The sequence below is a fragment of the Antrostomus carolinensis genome, unplaced genomic scaffold, assembly GCF_000700745.2.
Source record: "Antrostomus carolinensis isolate BGI_N321 unplaced genomic scaffold, ASM70074v2 scaffold16803, whole genome shotgun sequence".
NCBI lineage: Eukaryota > Metazoa > Chordata > Aves > Caprimulgiformes > Caprimulgidae > Antrostomus > Antrostomus carolinensis.
This window is the reverse complement of record NW_010306023.1, coordinates 2,375-21,739: the sequence shown is the minus strand read 5'-3', so window position 1 is coordinate 21,739 and position 19,365 is coordinate 2,375. Positions and strand designations below refer to the sequence as shown.

Here is a 19,365-nt window from a genome sequence, read left to right as displayed (position 1 = left end):
TTCAGTAAAAGTAGCCGGAGCTCCCAAATCATAATAGGTGAGTGTCTTTAGTTACCTGACAGCGCAAAAACTTCGTAAGATTTCCAGTGCTGGCAAACCCCAAATGATACTGATATATCTACTATCGGATTCCTCAACTCTTACTGTGTCTGTAGTGTGAAAGCCTCTCGAGAGACCTACGGCAGCTTATTTTAATACTGCAAATGGGACGGCAAAAAAATTTCTCAGTTCATTTGAGATGTAAGATAAGCTGAGACCACAGCAGATGAGCAAACTTCGGTTTACTCCTTTTTTTTGTTTGTTTGTTTTCTGAGAAGTTAAATGATAACTCATGACTCAACATTTAATTTTATTAGAGAAGTATGCTAAAAGTCTATTACCGAGTTCAGTTTAAAACTTGCCTCTAATACTAAAATTAAAATGTCTTCTTGCATACAGTTCTAATAATTAATTATTCTTGTTCACAGATAACTACTCTTATTAATCATAAGGATAAACCGAAGCGTTCAGACAAGACTCTGCAGGCAATTCAGCGAGTGGGCCAAGCAGTTAACCTGGCAGTTGGAAGATTTGTTACAGTAGGTGAAGCTATAGCCAATGAAAATCATGAGTTGAAAGAGGAAATGAATGTTGCTTGCATTGAGGCAAGGAGAGCAGGTATGTTGTTACTCATGAAATTTGTATTCTGTTGTGCTTGTGCTGTTTTTGGCACACTATTTTTACTGTCAGGAATAATGTAAGAACTTAATTTATTTTTACTTATTATTTAATCGCTTAACCCTCTTCTGCTGGTTTATTCAAGGCCTGATCTGTTACCTGATTTTGTCACTTACTTAAATTGCTGTCATCTTATGAACAGGGAATGGAATTGTGTGTTGGCTTTGATTTTTATAAGATCTTTTACCACAAGGAATTACCTGACTACTCTTTGTTTTATGATGTTACCACAGACAAAGAGCAGAATAGTGAGAATACAACTTTAGAGTTTATTGTTGTGAAGCTAAAACAGTGGAATATTTAAAGTAATTTGAGTGTTATGTTATTGAGGTCACAGTGTTCTAAATCTGAATGTCTGAATGAAGGTCAGTGTCAACCCATATTTCATCAGGACTCGGTAAGATGACTCACATCAGTCATCTGATGACTCCCCTCAGTAGAATGAAAATCATATCTTACTTGTCTTTTTGCTGGATTCAACTTTTGTTGCAAACTTGCTTTGGGTATGGTTTGGATGTGAAGTATGGGTAATTGATTGAGTTGATTGCTATCACCCTCTGTCCCCCAGAGGTCTCTGTCTAGACCAATAGTGGGTTACGTTCTCTGATGCTGTAAGAGAATGTCAGTGTCATGCTAGAAACTGCTTTCCTAGATATTAAGTACTGTTCCTTGCATATTTTAGTGGCTCTTAGTAAATGCATATTCTTACATCTGTAGTGTAGTCTTCAAGAAGATCACATCTAGAAGAATGTTCCTGTTGTTTTTCATTGGTGGTGGTGGGTTTTCGTTTTTTTTCTTTCAAATACATTCAGATCATGGGAAGTTCTTCTTCAAGCTTTTCCTGTTTAAGCAGGCAGACATACCTACAGGTGTGACAGACTTTCTGCTTACTAGGGCTTCAGGGAGACAGTCTTGAGCAACCAGATATAGAAGCAAAAAAATGACCTTTCAACGCTAATGTCTTGATAATTGCAGAAAGGAGTAGTGCTCTACTCCAAGACATGGATCACTGTACTTAGAATTGATCTGTTAAGATAAAAAGTGGATTTGTGGGTGGGCATCTGTTTTTTATCTTTTAAATAACCTCAGAAGCCCGAGAAACTTGCCTTTTGGTGTCCTATATAGTATATTCTTTGCTGTGCTGGCCTCCAACTTTGGGGATCCATACTTCATACTATGTTTGTCATAAATGGAGGGGGGGGGGGGGGAAAGCCTAGAAATTGGGCGTGGTACAGTAAGAAATCCTCTGAAAATCCTTCAACAATGAGTCGCAATGTCTAGAGACACGCTGGTGATGAATTATTGTTTTTGTGATTTGAAGGACTACTCTAGATAAACTTCAGACTCAAAAGTCATGGTCACTCCAGTAAACTCGGCTGCAAACAGAAATGCCCTAATTTGAAAACTTTCCATTAGGTGTGAGAAGTATGTGTTTCCACTTCAGAGATCCGAGTAAAATGCTGGCAAGCCAAAATTGCTAAGGTTTACATTGATAATCTCAGCTGCTAGAAGAGCGAAGCAGTCTGGATCTCTGTTTCTTGACTTGCTGGATGTGCTGTGGCCAAGTGCTTTTTCTCCCTATCAGTGTATCCAGGAGGAGCTCAGAATCAAAATAGTCTGCAGTATTTTCTCTCACCAAATGGTTATACTTTTTTATTTTGCAAGTTTTATTTCCTGTTATGCAGAAATGTGCCTCAGTATAGAGGAGTGAAGATATAGACTGTTTATCTTCCTGTCTAGCCTCACATTTACTTCAACATGGATCAGTTATTCTCTCTGAGCTATCTATGTGAAATTTAACTTAAGACTTAAATGAGAAGTTCAGTATATCAAACGAGTTTGCTGCTGTTTTATGTTTGGTGGGGTTTTTGTGCCATAATTATCTCTGTGGACTGTTAAGTGTTGGACAAGGTAAGAGTCCCTTGTGCAAAGAAATTTTTATGGGTAACTGTCCTTTGAGTTCAGATTCTGAATGTAGTTGCTGAAGTGCCGTTTTGAACAACTTTAGTGTTCCCAAGCAAGCCAGTAAAATCTCCTGGACAATTATAGCCAAGAATATGGATTTGTATAAAATAATCCCAAGTTCTGATGGCACAGGCAACAGAAAGCCCTTGCTGTTTAGGACAGAGGAAGTTTTAGAGTTGTTCAAACTTCTTCTTAACTGATAAATTAGATGGTGCCTGAAGAATTAAAGGGACACTTTTTTAGGCATAGAAGAGAGTTTTTTAACACTAAAGGATTTAGAACATGAAGCATCTCAGTTGCTAAGAAAAGTTGGAAGGCTTTAAATCAATTGCATGTCCTGCAGAGGCTTTGAAGGATGACAGATGTTATATCTGTCTCTTGTGAAGGGTATAATCAGTGATCTGAAGTGTTTCAGACTTGTTATGACTATTTCCTTGTAATAAATCTTGTAATTTGATTAACTCAAAATAGAATCATAAAACAGACACTGCAGAGGGTCGTGTAGCAGATCTTGCCTAACATTAGTCTTGCACTGTGTCAGTATTTACAGCAACAGTACAGTAGTGGAATGTAACTCAAAGAAGAACATTTTTAGATGCCTATCTGTGGTTTTTTTTTTCCTTTCTTTTTTTTGTCCTCCAAAACTAGGAAAGACTGGTTAACTTAAAAGAGAAAACACATGTCAAGAATGAGTTAGTGTCACAAAGTTTTCAGTATTCTCTGCCAGTTGTCTACATACCCTTAAAGACATGGAGCAAAATGGAGGCAATAAATAAGTCCTATTTTTGCATCATCTTTTAGTACAGAGAAGGACTAACCTAAGCAAATTGAAAACCAACAAATTAAAATGGATAAATAGAATCACAGAATAACTTGGGGCAGAAGGGACATTTAACTTCAAAAATGGAGACTATGCAACTTTTTGTACAGCTCTTATAACGTTTGACCACCCTACAAAGACAAAAGTACTTTCTTCTATCTTGTCCATTGCTTTTTGTCCTGTCACCATGCACCTCTGGGAGCAGTCTGTCTCTGTCTTCTCCATATCTGCCCATTAGTTAAGTAGTTCTAGACTGCAGTAAACTCTGCCATTGGCCTTTTCTTCTTGAGATGGAACAAACCTGCTGCCTTCAACTTCTCCCTTTATGTCACATGCTCTACTACGTCAATGTTTTCCCTTGTACTGGTGAGCCCAGAACTGGACATGCTACTCCAGACGCTGTCTCACAAGTGCCAATCAGAAGGGAAGAACCATTTGTGCAGCCTGCTGGTTACACTCCTAGTAACGACCCAGCATGCAGCTGGCCATCATTGCTGACTCCAGTTCAACTCTTTGTCCCCCAGGACCCTGAGTCTTTCCCCACAAAGGTTCTCTCTGGGCAGCTGACCCCAGCCTGTACTGTTGCGTGATGTTATCCTGGCCCAGATGCAGGGCTTGGTATTATTGCCTTTGTTGGACTTCACCAACTTCTTGTCGGATCACCTTTCCAGCCTGTCCCTCTGTCCAGCAGCCATGTCTTCCAGCGGATCAGACACTCCCCTCAGTTTGATATTGTTCACATGGCTGTTGAATGTACTAGCCCATCATCCAGGGAACAGTTTTGATGCCTTGTATTAGTACCTGAGGGGATTCCACTGGTAATTGACTGCCCATCAGACTTTGTACCGCTGATCACCATCTCCAAGCCCAAGTCAGTTCCATTTTCTACCCATGTTACTGTTCACTTATCCAGTCCATGTCTTCTGATTTAGTTATAACAACTCTATGGGAGATCATGTCAGAGTCCTTGCTACAGTTGAGACATACAGCATCCATTACTTCCTTTTCTAGAGACAGTGTCATCTCCTCATAGAAGGCATTCAGGTCAATAAAGGACTTTTCACCCTTGCAGGTCTGTGCTGCTCTTCCTGATTGCCTTTTTTTGCTTCATGTGGTAATGGCTTCCAAGATGATTTTAGTAATATGCCTGGAGACTGATATGAGGCTGACTAGCCCATAATTATCGGAATTTTTCTTGTTACCCTTCTTGAAGATGGGTGTGACAGCTACCTTTCTGTCACTGGAAACCTGTCCTAATTGTCACAATCTTTCAGACATGATAGCAGAATTACAGTGACACTGACCCACTCCTTTGACACCCTCAGATGTGTCATGGACTCGTGTATGCCCAACTGGTTTAAATAGTCCCTACCTCACTCTTTGTACCCTAACAGGTCATGCTTCTCATAGATTACTCCCAGGGCACCGTTCCTGTTCTTGTATTTGCAGACCTGCAAGTAGAGAAGGAAGCCTTGGTTCTGTTGTCAGAAGCGTCACGTTTCTAGGGCTGTCTGGAGCTTTTAATATACAGATGTTGCAGCTCTATCTACGTTCCCTGGTTACTCTTTGTATGATTAGGTGCTTCACCTATGACTTGATAATTTATCTTCAAGAAGGTGAATTGCATGGTGTAAGAAATGGGGTAATGATGTTTGCATCCTTCCTTGGTTACCAAAAGCACTTTATGTCTATTTTAATTGTTCTCTCTGTGTTTCTACAGGATTTTATGCTGTCACTTATATTTTGGGGTCAAAGGGAGAGATTTGGGTTAATCTGCTGACAAAGTTTAACAGTTCCAACTAGAGACTGGCCTGAACCGAAGTGAATTTGACTGAGAAGGCAACGGCCAATCTGTTTTGGTCTTAAATGATCTCCTTGCCTGACTGGAGACTTGCCCTACAACTTCACTTTTAGTGTATTTGTCTGTCTTTGCTGTTTGGATGCTAGCTGTACTTCTATAATTTTTCTTGTTTCTATTAGTATTCAGGCCCTTTAGCTATGGAACTCACTGTCTCAGAGTGTACTATCACAGAATGTTGGGGATTGGAAGGGACCTCGAAAGATCATCTAGTCCAATCCCCCTGCTGGAGCAGGAACACCTAAAGGAGATTACACAGGACTATGTTATTATTTATTCATATTTGCATACTCAAATTAGAGAGACCCTCTGATTATTTATAGCATTGCTTTTATGACCTGACCTGGTCCTAGCTAAAGTACTGGAAGTTCCTTGCTATAGTGCAGTACCTATTCAGGCAACTTAGCAGCTCACGGGATTACACTTGTCAGAGAGAAATCTGTATGTAAACACTGTGAAGCACAGAGCTGTGTGGTTTGAAGGACTGTCAGACCTTCCTTGTTCCATAGGGTTTGTGTGTGGTATTTCCAGAGTAATAATGCACCCTCAGGTTCTTCATATGGGACCTCTGGCCTTGTCAGGCTTTTGAAGCAAGTGTCTTGTCTGCTTAGGTGAATTACCTTAGTTGAGGTTTTGAAGATGAGTCAGAGGGGAATTGATCAAATGTCCTCAATTTTATCTTCAAGGATGATCTGCTGGTTGGTTGTGGGTTGATTATCTTGTCTTGCATGCTGACAGAAAGCATGTCTCAGAGCTTGCCCGAGTTTGGTCTCCCAGGGGTCATTCTGCAGTTGTGGAATAGGGAACTGCTCTGTGCCTTTCCTCTATTGCACTATTATCTAGAGTACTCCAGAAGATTTAAATGGATAGGGGCCTGTGATTTTTCTCAGGCAAGGACATCCATTTGCTACATTGGATTGTAAAATTTTTACCACATAAAAAAATATAAAGTGGTCAAATAGTCCTATGTAACTACTATCATGTTAAATGGTAGTTGAATCAAAAGATGCTTATGAACAGAAAATCAGCACTTACTTTGCCGTTTTTTCTCTCCTGTCTCTGAAAATGTATGGTTTGACAGTCCTCCTTTGAACATAAAGTGCAGTAGTCTCACTGTAATGCTTCAGTTCTATAAATTGTAAAGTTATTGTTTGGAATCTCTTTATTCTTCATGCATGGAGACTTCTACAGGAACAGGAGATGTGTAAATTACTAGAATACTAACTGAAATTTGGAAATAGAGGGGAATTTATAGTTCTTCCTTCCTTGGTGCATCCCACTCCTTCAGTGGGTTGATGCTGCAAGTGTCTATACTGATTTGATTTTTGCTATTAAAATTGGAAAAATATCTCCTGTGAATGTTTTCTCTCTCCACACTCCCCAGCTCCATCCCCTCGACCTGAAATATCTGTAGACTATGAAAATAAGTGTATGTTACAGGTGGAAGAATGAGGCAGTACTGACTAATAGTCCAAATTAAAATATGGAGAGGGTGCCACCAACAGTCAGTAGAAGGCAGTGAAATGAAGTAAGAGTTGTAGGTAGCTGTGAAATTGTTGTTTTATCCTTGAAAGGTAGAAGTTAAGAATGCTTAATGGCCCAGTATCTTTTTTTGTAAGTATGAAATGTTAATTCCTTCTTTTTTTCCCTCTAGGTGAAACAATTGCACAGCTTACAGACGTGGCAAGTTTGGATCATCCAGAGTCTGATAGTCACATAACAATCTTTACAGACAAAACGGGTGTGGTAAAAGCTGCAAGGTTGTTGCTTTCTTCTGTCACAAAAGTGCTGGTGTTAGCAGACAGAATTGTTATTAAACAAATTATAACTTCCAGAAACAAGGTATTTGTAGCTTCTTTTTTTGTTTTGTTTAACTAGTAGCCTGTAACCAATGCAAAACAGTGGTGCCAAATGAAGTGGTATTTTCATTGTATCTCTAGGGGAAGCGCAAAGTAAAGAGGTAAAAATGAATGTCTTACACATGTTCCCCTACCACATATCTGAAAGGGGATGGCTGTAAGTCAGGAAGAATAAAATAACAATTTTCAGTGACTTCTACATGTGACTTGTATTGCACTGTTGGCTTAGTATGCTGGAGAAGGCGCTGTGTTACTGCTTAACCTGTAAGTTTGCTGTGAGGTGGAGGCTGCGAGGCCATGAGGTCAGTAACGTGGCCAGTAAAAGCTTCTACTCACTGAGGATAGTATGTTTGTACTGTCAGGATCAAGAGAAGGAGAGCATTATGAACGTGTCTAAGGCAAAAAGCTGTGAGGAATGCTGATAAAAGTGAACTGAGGCTTACAGATTAAAAGTTTTATTGTGCAGTTTAACATATGTCTGGAAACTTAGCTTGAAACTACTTAGTTGATTTAAATAATGTATGAAGGCCCATTTAACCTCAGATGTAATGTATTTCATGTACTGCACTGTCTTGACTGTAGAATATTCTTTTTTTTTTTTTTTCTCCCCTGATGTGCTAAAACAAAAATAGAAAAACCTCGTGTTAGAAAAATGACAGCCTGACAGGGCCTCGGTTTTTCCATTAATTTTCAAGTTGTTATCCAGATCAGGGCCCCTCTTTCCTCTTTTGACTCCTCATACAATCTCTCTTCCTTTGTCCCAGTTTGCTTTTCAGACATGCTGGTCTCTGTTTTGCAACTTCTAGATCCAAGGCACTTAGTTGAATCCAGGATTCAAAAACTACAGCAGTACCTGCTTCAATCTGTCTTTGCACTTAGCACTCATTTGCTGTCTTAGTGCTCTTTATCCAGTGGCTGGTAAAGGTAGCAGTAGTTTTATCAATATTAAGTTGCTGAAGTTGCTTGCAGCTTTGGTCTTTTCTTCCACTGCAAACCAGAATGATGCATTTAATACCTTTTGCTGCCTTTTGTGAGCTTTTCTTCTGCCCTTGTCTGCAGCCATGCAGTGATCTGAATTAATTTACCCTTCCAATAGTGGCTAGCGTTAACGCAGTTTAGGCTACAGAGCAACTGTGCAAGTGCTTGTATCATGAAGGGATAAGGAGGGCAGCAGGACATGGTTTATTATAGTCTTAAATATATGTGAAACTATTGTCATATATACAGTGACATAATATAGTAAGCATAGGTGCAGGATTTAATTTTGAGAGTATTTAAAATGAAGTATCATTTTCTAGATTAAGTGTATCTGACTCTGGTTGCCATAGTCACTCCAGTTTTTGTGGTCTTTTGAGTTTTACTGCATTCTCCTTTCTATGCATAGTCTACATGTGTTTGAGAATGTTGCCTTCTGTTTTTGATACCAGTAGACCAGTTGGCATCTCTAGGACCAAGTTAAATGAATGATGGTGTCTTATACAGGCATACCCTGATATTTATAGAGTGTGCTCCTGAAGAGTGTTGTCAGACAGTGGTGTGGTGGATAGCAAAGGAGTTCTTCCTGTAAGAAATATTGTGGAACAGGGTTGATGTGGGTAGGAACTTAAGTGCACAAAAATACTCAGTTTAGTATAACATGGCATAGAGGATAGAAAGTCAGGAGCAGCATCATCAGTACTGCCAGCTGGAGCAGATGCTGGCTTTTTGGAGTGGGTCAGTGTTCTAGATCTCAGCTTCATTTTTGTCTTAGAGACTGAATGCCCAGTGTTAAATTTTTTAGTGCCAGTTTGCTTGCTGCCTCTTTCTGAACACCTTAATTTTCATCGTCATCATCATCTTCCTCATATGAATCAAGGGTAGTTAAGTCAACCAAGGGCAAAGGACAGAAAAACAGCTTAGTGACTGGATGTCCGGTCTCATAGACTGATTAAGTGCTTGAGATCTTGTGGAATGGTGACCTACTTCAGAACCCAGCCTCTAGTTGATGATCCTGTATTCTGTTCCTGCTTCTGCATCCTCTACACCTTATCTACCATCCCTGTGTTCTTAGATTGTGTGCATTTCATAAGTCCCTGCCCACATCTTTCCTACATTACAAAATTTGTTTCACTGTCCATCAGACTGAGTCACTGCATCAGTGAGTTTAATGTCTTGCTCTGCTTACTGCCGTCAGTCAGGTTAGGAGTGCCAGAACATGAATAGGGAAGTGACAGATGCAGGTTGGATCAAAATATGGATGTGCTCTGAAGTGGTGTCAGCCTTTGAGTGCCATCTGAAGGGCAACATTCATAGTGCAGCAGTAGTTCTGTAAACAAAGTTCCAATTTAGGTATTAATAGGAACTTTTTTGATATATATTTTTAACCTTGTGTTTTAAAATGCACATGTTAAATACTGTGTGTTTCATGTTGAAGGAAGTTTAAAATGAAAAATTATGAAGACATCACAGATATTTTGCATTTTAACAGCTTCTTGAATAAGCTTTAGACAAATTTAGAGCTTTCTGTATGGTTTCTCACTGTATGTAGTTTCTTGAAGCGTCAGCTCTGCCTGCAACGTTTAGAATTGTTAGCTATGATGGAAATCTGTGTGCTTTCATTGAAATTTTTATTTAACAAGAGATCTGTCATGATGGAAACATGTGCTCTAGGGTAACTGTAACAGAGTTACTTGCAACCAAGACCATTCTCATGAAGTACTATACTTGCTTAAGCCAAGAAGATTGAGTATAATTATTATTAATTTTTTTTATCCATTCTTAGAAGAGAAAGTTGGACCTAGTGTGTCTTCTTCTTTCTCCACATTCACTTTTCTACATCCTCACTTTTCCAGTCCTGTGGTTCTCTGCTTCTTCCGTTCTCATACTGCTATTTTCACATCTTCATTTTTGTGCAGCTTCCTTACAAGTCCTTTATACCCCAGCCTTGCTCATGCGTCAACACCTGAATCACAAAAGTTCCTGTTTCTGCAGCCTTTGTGGAACTGGCTGCATAACATAAGATACTCAGACCTATACTATGGTCTAGTGTTGCATGATAGAGCAGTCAGTCCCAGTGTACTCACAGGATTTAGTGGAACATTTGCTTTACGTAGATTGTAACTATGAGATTGAGGAGCTGCTCAATTACAGAACAGGTGCTTCCAGGAAGGTTTACCTGGGTTGCAGAGAGGGGGTAGTTTGTCATAATCAGGTATGTCAAGTGCTTTTTTTAGTTGGGAGGAAGATACTTCTGGCATAAGAAAGGAAAAATAAGTTGATATTTCTCCCTTTCAAGTACAGTTGGCCAGTTTTTCATGTGGTATCTTATTTCCAGTCTGAAACACAATAAAGAACTGCTTTGACTGTCTTCCCTTCTGAAGACATTTAGTGGATTTGAAAGATCACTTTAGGATGAACAACTCTACTGCTAACCTGAAAAACCCTAATGTTAATCTTTGTTGTAAACCATATTGTAGTGACTTCAGCAAGGATAGCTTCAGTAATTTATAAGCTATATGATAATTTTTGCTGAGTGTTTAAAGAATGCTTATTTCACATGCTTTTACATGTCTTGAATAAAAGCTTGATTCAACTTGGGTTCATTTAGTTCTTTGGTATATATAGAGATAATAAAAATCTTCAGAGTTAGAGTAGGTTGTTATGGAAAGTATAAAACTATATATTAACTAATTTCTAACTTGTTTTCTTTTGAGGAATGCTGTTGCTTTTTTGTTTTTGTTAATGCACACAGCCATTAAAACACCTCTCTGACTGTGGAACTGTGGTTTTAGACTTTGAAAGTTAAGAATCTGAAATTGAGCTTTGAAACTGAGAGTTACAACATAGGGATATAAACTGTAGATTAATTTCAATTACTTATATTTTTAAATTTAATATGACAGTAACATTATTCCTAAATCTAGAAACTGAATCTTGTAATACTGTTACTCAGTATTGGTAAGAGTGAGAAAAATGTTTTTTGAGGGTTGACGACGAATGACTTATTTTGAATGAAGCATGATTATTAATTTAGATTTGATTTCCAGCTATTGGGTTATTAATGCTTAAACAGTGATAAAATGTATACACTTTAAGCATCTTGAATTAGAAGTGTCTGCAAATAATAATATTCCTAGTTTAGTAGTTATGTTTTCTGTTTAATATCTTGATAATCTACAGTATTTTCCCTTATCTTGCAGGTTCTTGCAACAATGGAACAACTAGAAAAAGTCAGTAGTTTCCAGGAGTTTGTACAAATATTCAGCCAGTTTGGAAATGAAATGGTAGAGTTTGCCCATTTAACTGGAGATCGGCAAAATGTAAGTACTAATAACAAGCTGTGAGAGATGTAAGGTATCATTTTCAGCTGAATCACTGGAAGATTTGGATTCCTCTGATATGATTAACTATTACAAAACAAAATGATCGCTGGTGTCCTATCTCTGAAACCTAACTACTTCTCCTTGCTCCACTCAAAGGGCATCTGTTGATTTTAAACTTCAGCCTGAGAGATATCGCTGTGTTGTTTGATCTGTGTATCTTGTAGAAGCCAGGGTGCATGTTACTGGAGATGTCCTTTGGCTTCAATCACTGTCTTTTGGCTCTAACTTTTCTGGCTTATTACTCTGGTAGAGAATTTATCTATTATCACTTGACAGAAACATTTGATATTTGCATATAGTGAAGGGATTTGAAAACAGAGTAAGTATTTTAGAAAACTCCAAACATTAAATCTTTAGATCCTAATAAAGCATTTACTTTTTAAAATTATTATTATTTTAATTATTATTATTCTAGAATATTTTTCTAGGCTTAGGTAAAAACCTTCTTATGTTGGGGTAATGGTTTTTTACTTCTTGCATGCAGCTACTCTTTCAAAGCCTTACATTCATGCAGGAAGCTTTTTGCTGCTACTTCCACATTAATAAAAGGTTTGCTGAGGCTCAAGACTTCTGCTGTGAGCTCTAGTTCCTTCCTTTTGGCAATCAAATCCTCCATTCAGAACTGAACTAGGGTCTGATATGGAGTCCCTAATATCCAGCAAACTTCAGAATTCAATTTGTATAAACTATTGGCCAACCTCATGCATATAGAAGTAGTTTTTTGTGATATGACAGAGCATGCTTTGGATAAAACATTGGAGAACTTTGCTAAAAACCCCCCACCCCACTCCTTTTACACACACATGGATGTCTTCCAAGTCTGATAAGTACATGCTCACTATCAAAGAATCAGTTCTGGACAAGCTACATATAGTTAAAGGAAATACTTGCTTGGAAGTGAACTCTTTTATTTTTTCCTGAAATACTGATACCAGTTGTTCCTTGGAAAGGGAAAGGTACGTTGCTGGTAAGTGATATCCCTTTCAGCTATTTTTGGTTTTCATTATTAACTGATCTTTGGCTCTCCTCTCCTTGCCTGCTTGACTCTTTTGGAAATAATGTTTTGTTAGTACTTTTTAAATTGTGTCAAGACTTTCTTGATATGCTCACTTTACAGTGTGTAGGCTGCTATGTGGCATTGTTTTATTGGGAGGAAACATCCCTCAAAGTATTTTTCCTTATTATAATTATAAGTATGCCAGAAACTCTTGAGTGTGGTCAGATCAGAATTTAATGTCAGAATTTCATAAATTAGCTGGCTTTTTTTTCTTTTAAATGTGATTTTGATCTTAAAGGTTTTCTGTAGTTGCCCAATAAGATTTTTCTAAAAATGTCAAAACAGACTGCTTTGTGATTTAGCTGGGGGTTTTTGCTACTCTAGGGTAAATTAGAATTTATTCCATCCTGTAAACTGTTCCCTTTTCAGCTGGTCCTATTCCAATGCCTGTTTAACACTCAAATAGCACTCAGCTATCTTTGCTGGCATTGAAAAGATTTTAGCTGTAGCTTTGTAAGTTCTTCCTCTTGTTAGACCCTCTTACGTGTTGAGGGATTCATGTCTTGCCTTCTTCCCTCCCTCCCAGCCCCATCCCAATTGTGAATCTTCCTTTTGATGAGCTTTTCTGGGGATATAGTTTGGTTTTGCAGGTGTATCCCTCTCCCTGGAGTGTACTTGAAAAATTCCTGTAATCAGTGCCTTTCTACAGAAGAATTGCTTTTTTAGCCTCTTAAAACTTTATCAGTGGTAAATATAACACTCAAGTAGACAAAAGATTTATTTTATGTTTCCTTCACTGCAGTACAATGAAAAGCTGGAGTTCTCTGTCTCTGCCTTACCCTCTTGCCCATTTCAGACTTTATTTTTTTTTTGTCAGAGATATTTTTCCCCTAATTTTCCTATTTTATGGATAATGCTATATGATAAAGATGGCAAAATTAGTGTCAGTTTATATAATGTGCTCTGTATCTCTGAGATCTTCCTTCTTTGAAATCTGAATTGAATAGAGCCAAGAATAAATGCATAAATTAAAAATCTGTCTGAAAATCAAGTTCTAGATCATGAGTTAGGCTGAAAATAGCAGTTGTCAGACATAAAGCAGCTTTCTTACAACCCATCCATCTGCAAAAGAGTTTTCTTTTTCCAGTCTCATAAGCAGTTAACATTTTAGTTACTGTGTAATATTCAGGTGATTTCTTTCTTTTGATGTTTAGGATTTGAAGGATGAGAAGAAAAAGGCTAGAATGGCAGCATCTAGGGCTGTTCTTGAGAAGTGCACCATGATGCTCCTGACTGCTTCAAAGGTGAGTGAGTATGTGGGCTCTTAGAGAACTGAGATAAATCAGAGTATGGCATCTGGCAGGATAGCTGACTTTTCTTTTACAGCCTTGCTTTAAACCTCATGCTGTAGGGTGTAAGAATAAAGAATAAGTAGAGGAAAATCTTTATATTCTGAGAACGCTATGAGTTCTACTTAACACAATAGCAGTTTAAAAGAAAGAATTTATCATATTCTAACAGATGCTTTAGACTTGCCTTAGCAGGAAGCATTTATTTTGCTATACTGCATGTGTACTCAATATGTACTTTCCTTTCTTTGAAAAGACTTGTCTCAGGCATCCAGACTGTGAATCTGCTCGTATAAACAAAGACGGAGTTTTTCACCGGATGAGATTAGCTTTGGAACAGGTAATAGAAATTGTAACTGACTCTAGATCTAACGGAGAAAATGAAATGGCCCCCGTCAGCATATATTCTGCCATCAAAGAATTCAAGGTAAGAAGAGAAGTAATCTTGTTTTCCACAGCCTAGTAAGTTACCTCAAAACTAAAATTTGTGAAGAAAAAAAAAAAAATAAATTCCAAGTGGTTGAGCTGCATATTTTCAGCAGTGTAACTTAAATAACTGTCCCAATATGTTGGGTAATCTGGCAAGAGGTGATGATACTTTCATTATTGTTGCCAAAATACACTTTCTGATACTTGTCATCTCCTCCTAAATCAGAATGCATTCAGGACTCTAAAAGTTTTGTTGAGGTGATGCCTCAAACGGTGAATAAACTTAAGTATTAAGATACCAATCAGAACCTCATTAAAATAGTTGTGGTTGAAGAATTCTTGCTTCTTAATTAGTAGTATTTTTAAAACTGCACACAGAAATATTCATCCAAACATTTAGAAGAGGAAACTGTTACTCAAAGGAAATGTTATTAATTGAAATTGTATCTTGTGGCTCAGTCTGTTTTTCCTGATAAAAGCTCTTGTAAAATTTCATACTCAGACCACCGTGTCTCATTTCTTTGGAGTTTGTCACTTAGTTGGTTTTGTTTGTTTGTTTGAATATTTATTTATTTATTTATCCTCACCCCCCACAGCCCCTTAGAATTTGGTGGAAATTTTTGCAAAGCACCTCAAAGTATTCAACTGCTACCTGTAAATTTTTAGAAAAATACTCAAAATAGGTTATACAGATATGGAAAAACTTGTAAAGATCAAACAAAATCTGAATATGCATTTAATTTCTGAAACTTACTGAACTTAAAAACTTTTCATTGACACCAGAACAGTAGTGTATTTTCTGTAACTTCTGATGAGCAGCCACTAATTTGCTGATGGTATTATTACATTAAAAAAAAAATAATCCCAAAGCCTAAACTGGATGTCTGGGTACAAGCAAATTGTTTGATTACTTTGAAAACAAGTGAATGATACAAAAAAGCACTGAGGATAAAAATAAAATATAAAATGATGCATCTGCTTTCTGCATTTGCATCACAACTGTACAACCACATAAATTCTCAAGGAACTGTTATGTTTCTTTTTCAGAATAAGGTGGAGGGTCTTCGTGAGAATCTTTATTTTCTCTCAAAAGAGAACCTTTCAACAATGCTGGAGGTTATCCTGGAACATACAGAGGACTTCACAGACTCTGCCTATACCAGTCATGAGCACAGAGAACACATTTTGGAGCTCTCTAAACAGGCTAAAATGGAACTAGAGCAGCTGGTTTCAGTGTGGATGCAAGCTGTAAGAGTTTTTTAGCAAAGTAAATCTTTTCGCCTCTACTTTGGAAATAAATTTTTAATACTGTGTTTCTTCTGGTCTAGGAAGAGAGAACTGTGTGTATTCCACACAGTGAGAGCTGATCAAGGAAGCCAGAGTTTATTCTGTGCTTCTGCAACTTCAATATATTCTGCCCTCCTCCTGCCCCAGTGGTATTGCTTCACCGACTCTTTGATGGCTAAATTAGGCTACTAGTGATGGTAGCCTAATTTTAATGAAGCTCTTAGGTGGAAACCAGGCGAATGGAAGTATGATTGCACAGTCTTAAATAGCTAAGTCTTTTGGTTGAGTAGTTCAGAGACTTCAATTGTCTTGATCCCATGGCAGTGACCACAGTTTCTGTTTCTTGTTTTCAACAGGATATTGAAAACACTTAAACTATTGGAAAGGGAAATATTCTAAAAAATTGTCTGTTTTTTTAATCTTGTGGAGAGAGAGGAAAGAGACACTAAGACTTACAGGGAATTTTTGCTTGTAATTTTTAGAAGATTTAAATGATGGTAGTTTACCTTTTTAGAGAAGCAGCACATTAAGCCTTTCTCTGTTATTTATCTTATCTCATTCCTTGAAGATGATAGAATTCTGATACATGCAAAAGGGGGAGATGGAAAATGCAGTTTCTGTTTCTGATGCTGACTTGCTTTCAGTCTTGTTCCCGGGGAAACATAAGCACAAAGTCTTATTGACACTCTGAAATATGGCAGATGTGTACTAGTATAGGATATTTACTTAACTGAAGTGTATTACTTATGAGAAAGCATTTTTGTTCCTTTTCATCTCTGTGAATGAGATGCTGCAGTCAAGTGTTCTTAATGCAGTTGTGTAGTTTGAAGAGCATATAAATCTTACTGATAATACAGACTATTGTTATTACAAAGAAGACACATATGTAATATTAATTGCAGAGAATCCCATAACTATAAGAAACTAAAACTGTGTTTAGCTTGGTGCTGGTGTTTAGCCCTGGTAGGCAGCTGTGTAAGCACTGTTCAGCAATAGCTAACACATCCCCATGTTATCAACATTGTTTTTGTCACAAATCCCAAATGGCACCATACCAGGTACTATGAAGAAAATGAATTCTGTCCCAGCCAAAACCAGTACACTTGGGTATTTCTAAGCTCTGTTACTGGTGGGAACTGATAACCTCTAGATAATTTACATGCTACATTTCAAGTAATAGAAATGAGAGCCTAGTACAAGACTATGCATATATATGGTCTGTGAAAATACTTGGGTATGCACGTTTGTGCTTATGTATTAAGTATTTTCATTAATAAATAACCCAGCCTAGCAGTGACTGAAGGTGTAGTGAGCAGATAAAATAGCATCAGCTCACTGAGGTGACTTTTTAATTTCAGCTCAGCATCTTCATTGGAGGGTCAGTATCTTCTGAGGGACTTAATGTGATTCAAGTGGGACTGTTGATTTAAAAAAAAAGAAAAATTATTGTACCTTGGGGTTACATGAACTGGGGGATATGTAGAGTTCTTAGATTGCCCAATTATTTCCCTTGCTACTCACTGTCCTTCCTTTTAGTGAGTCTTCAGTGAAGAGTGTGTTTTAAAATCTTTTGTACCCTAGGTCAACTCTAAATCAGACTGACATCACTGATTTGTTCTTGTTTGTATTATTGTATGTTAATGAAAACTAGCTGGAGCACAACAGATTATCTAATGCTGTTGATTTAATTTTAAATATTTCTGAAAGCCTTCCTGTGTATGTTTGAGCTCATAAGATCGCAGGCTACTGTCCTGTTTTAGATTTTCCTGTAACCTTATTTTGGCTACACAATTCCTTAACTTAACAAAAAAACCCCAACCAACCAAACAAACCCAAAAAAGAAAAAAAAGTTGCACGTAGAAGGTGCAAAAATGTGCACATTAAATAAGTAAAAGAAATAAAGAGGACAGTTTAGTGAGTGTTAAACATGAGGCTCTTTGTGATAAAAGTGATTTTGTGATGTTACATTTTTACACAAATTACTTAAAGGAAAGCATTAAATTGAAGGGATTGGTAGCTTTGAGACTTAGAACAGATAAGAATACCTGAGAAAAATTACCGTACTGGATTTTTTTCCTTTAAATACAATGGAGGGTGTGCATGTCTATATCTACACACATTTTGTGTGCATGTGTATGTTTATGTTAATTTAGACTCTGAGAGGCTAATGTTTTTGCAGCTATTACCATGTTAATGGTCCCACTTAGGATAACCGTTTCCAATATGTTTTGGAGAAGAATGCAAAATCACTGCTACTTAACTCTTTTCCCCAGTGTATGTCTCTTGACATTTGGATTATTCCATAGATAGGTGCTGTTTGCAGAAGTGGGAGCTCTGTTTTGAAGCTACCTCAACAAAATGTTGATAGCCACTGTACTCATTTAAATTAGGCAATGATCTAAAGTCTTACAAGGATGCTTTAAGCAACCTTTTTGTAATTCAGTATAGAACATTTGGTATGATGTTTTAGGTACCTCATTATTTTAAAAGGGTGTTTACATTAAAAAAAAAAAGCCTTAAAATGTTGCTCTACTTTAGGATGTTTAGAGAGAATATTTTTGGAAGTTGTAAAGACTGAGGAAACCCTTTCCCTGAAAAAACTCAGTGAGGTTCAGAAATAAATTCCTGTTGAACAGAAACAGTCATCTTGATTAGTAGCTTGCATCACTATTATTTTTACATTTGATGATAAATGTTTCTATAAAAGAATTTTTCAAGTAAAATATACACAGGATGTGCAAATGAAAACATTACTTCTAGAAAGAAAAGGCTATGTTCTAAAGCAACTTGAAATAACAACACAAGATGTGAAGGTGGGATTTGCTGGGGTTTTTTGTGTAATGTTTTGTTGGTTGCTTTCTTTGGCTTGTAGCAAAACCAGAAGACAAAGGATCTCATGGAAGATTTGGAAGTAGCCATTTTAAAAACATGCCAGTGTATGAATGAACTTAAAAGAGAGGTAAGTCTAGTTTAAGCAAGCATAGACTGAATAAAAGCTTGAATTTCTTACTTCTTGTATGTGAAGTTGTAAAATAGGATCTTGTACCTGAAAAGGCATGTATCTATATATAGACAAGAGTAGCTAAATCAGAATTATGTTAGGGAGCTAGTGTGCAGTCATCTTCAGTGTCCGTACTCGGATACTGTGTGGCTTCAGTCTGTGTAAAATTCGTCACAAAATTAAAAAAAAAAAAAAAAAAAAAAAAAAGATAAGTGTTTGGAAAGAAGTACTATGTGTATAATCATTACTTTAAATGTGAAGGCTAAATGTTCCTTGGGAATTCATGCATCACTGTTTTAAATACTACTTCTTGTTAGTATCTGCTTAAATGAATAAATTATATTTGCTGTTTGTTTGTACTTAACCTGTTCTATTGATTTCTATAGCAGAAATGTGTTATGACAGTGCCTTATACTTGGGTATTTTTCTAGAAGGTTGGAAGCTGTGTATGTGCTTACTGTAAATCATTATTTTCCTTAATGCAAGCATGCTGCGTGTCAACTTACATACATGTATGAGATAGCTGCCTCATTTGGTACATGGGATGGACTGCACTTGAGTGATCAGGGTTCTTCTTCCCTCTTTTAATGGATAGCATTGATGCCTTGTCTCTTCCACAGATTTGAGCCAAATACAGAGTTACTGGTTTCTGGCAGCTTCCAAAATATTTGCAAAGCATTCAGATACCTTTTCAGCTGCTTCATGTTACTGTTCCTTTGAAC

General features: G+C 37.3%; 1 protein-coding gene across 1 annotated transcript; it reads left to right on the top strand.

Moving 5' to 3' along the window:
* Window positions 1-467: 467 nt before the first annotated feature.
* LOC104522644 (alpha-catulin-like) lies at window positions 468-18,601 on the top strand (the record flags this gene model as incomplete). The annotated part of the gene is made up of 7 exons (XM_010164996.1): window positions 468-657; window positions 7,015-7,202; window positions 11,398-11,517; window positions 13,792-13,881; window positions 14,183-14,353; window positions 15,403-15,603; window positions 18,515-18,601. Coding segments are annotated over 7 exons (1,047 nt in total), but the record flags the coding sequence as incomplete, so codon positions are not given.
* Between the last annotated feature and the right edge of the window lie 764 nt (window positions 18,602-19,365).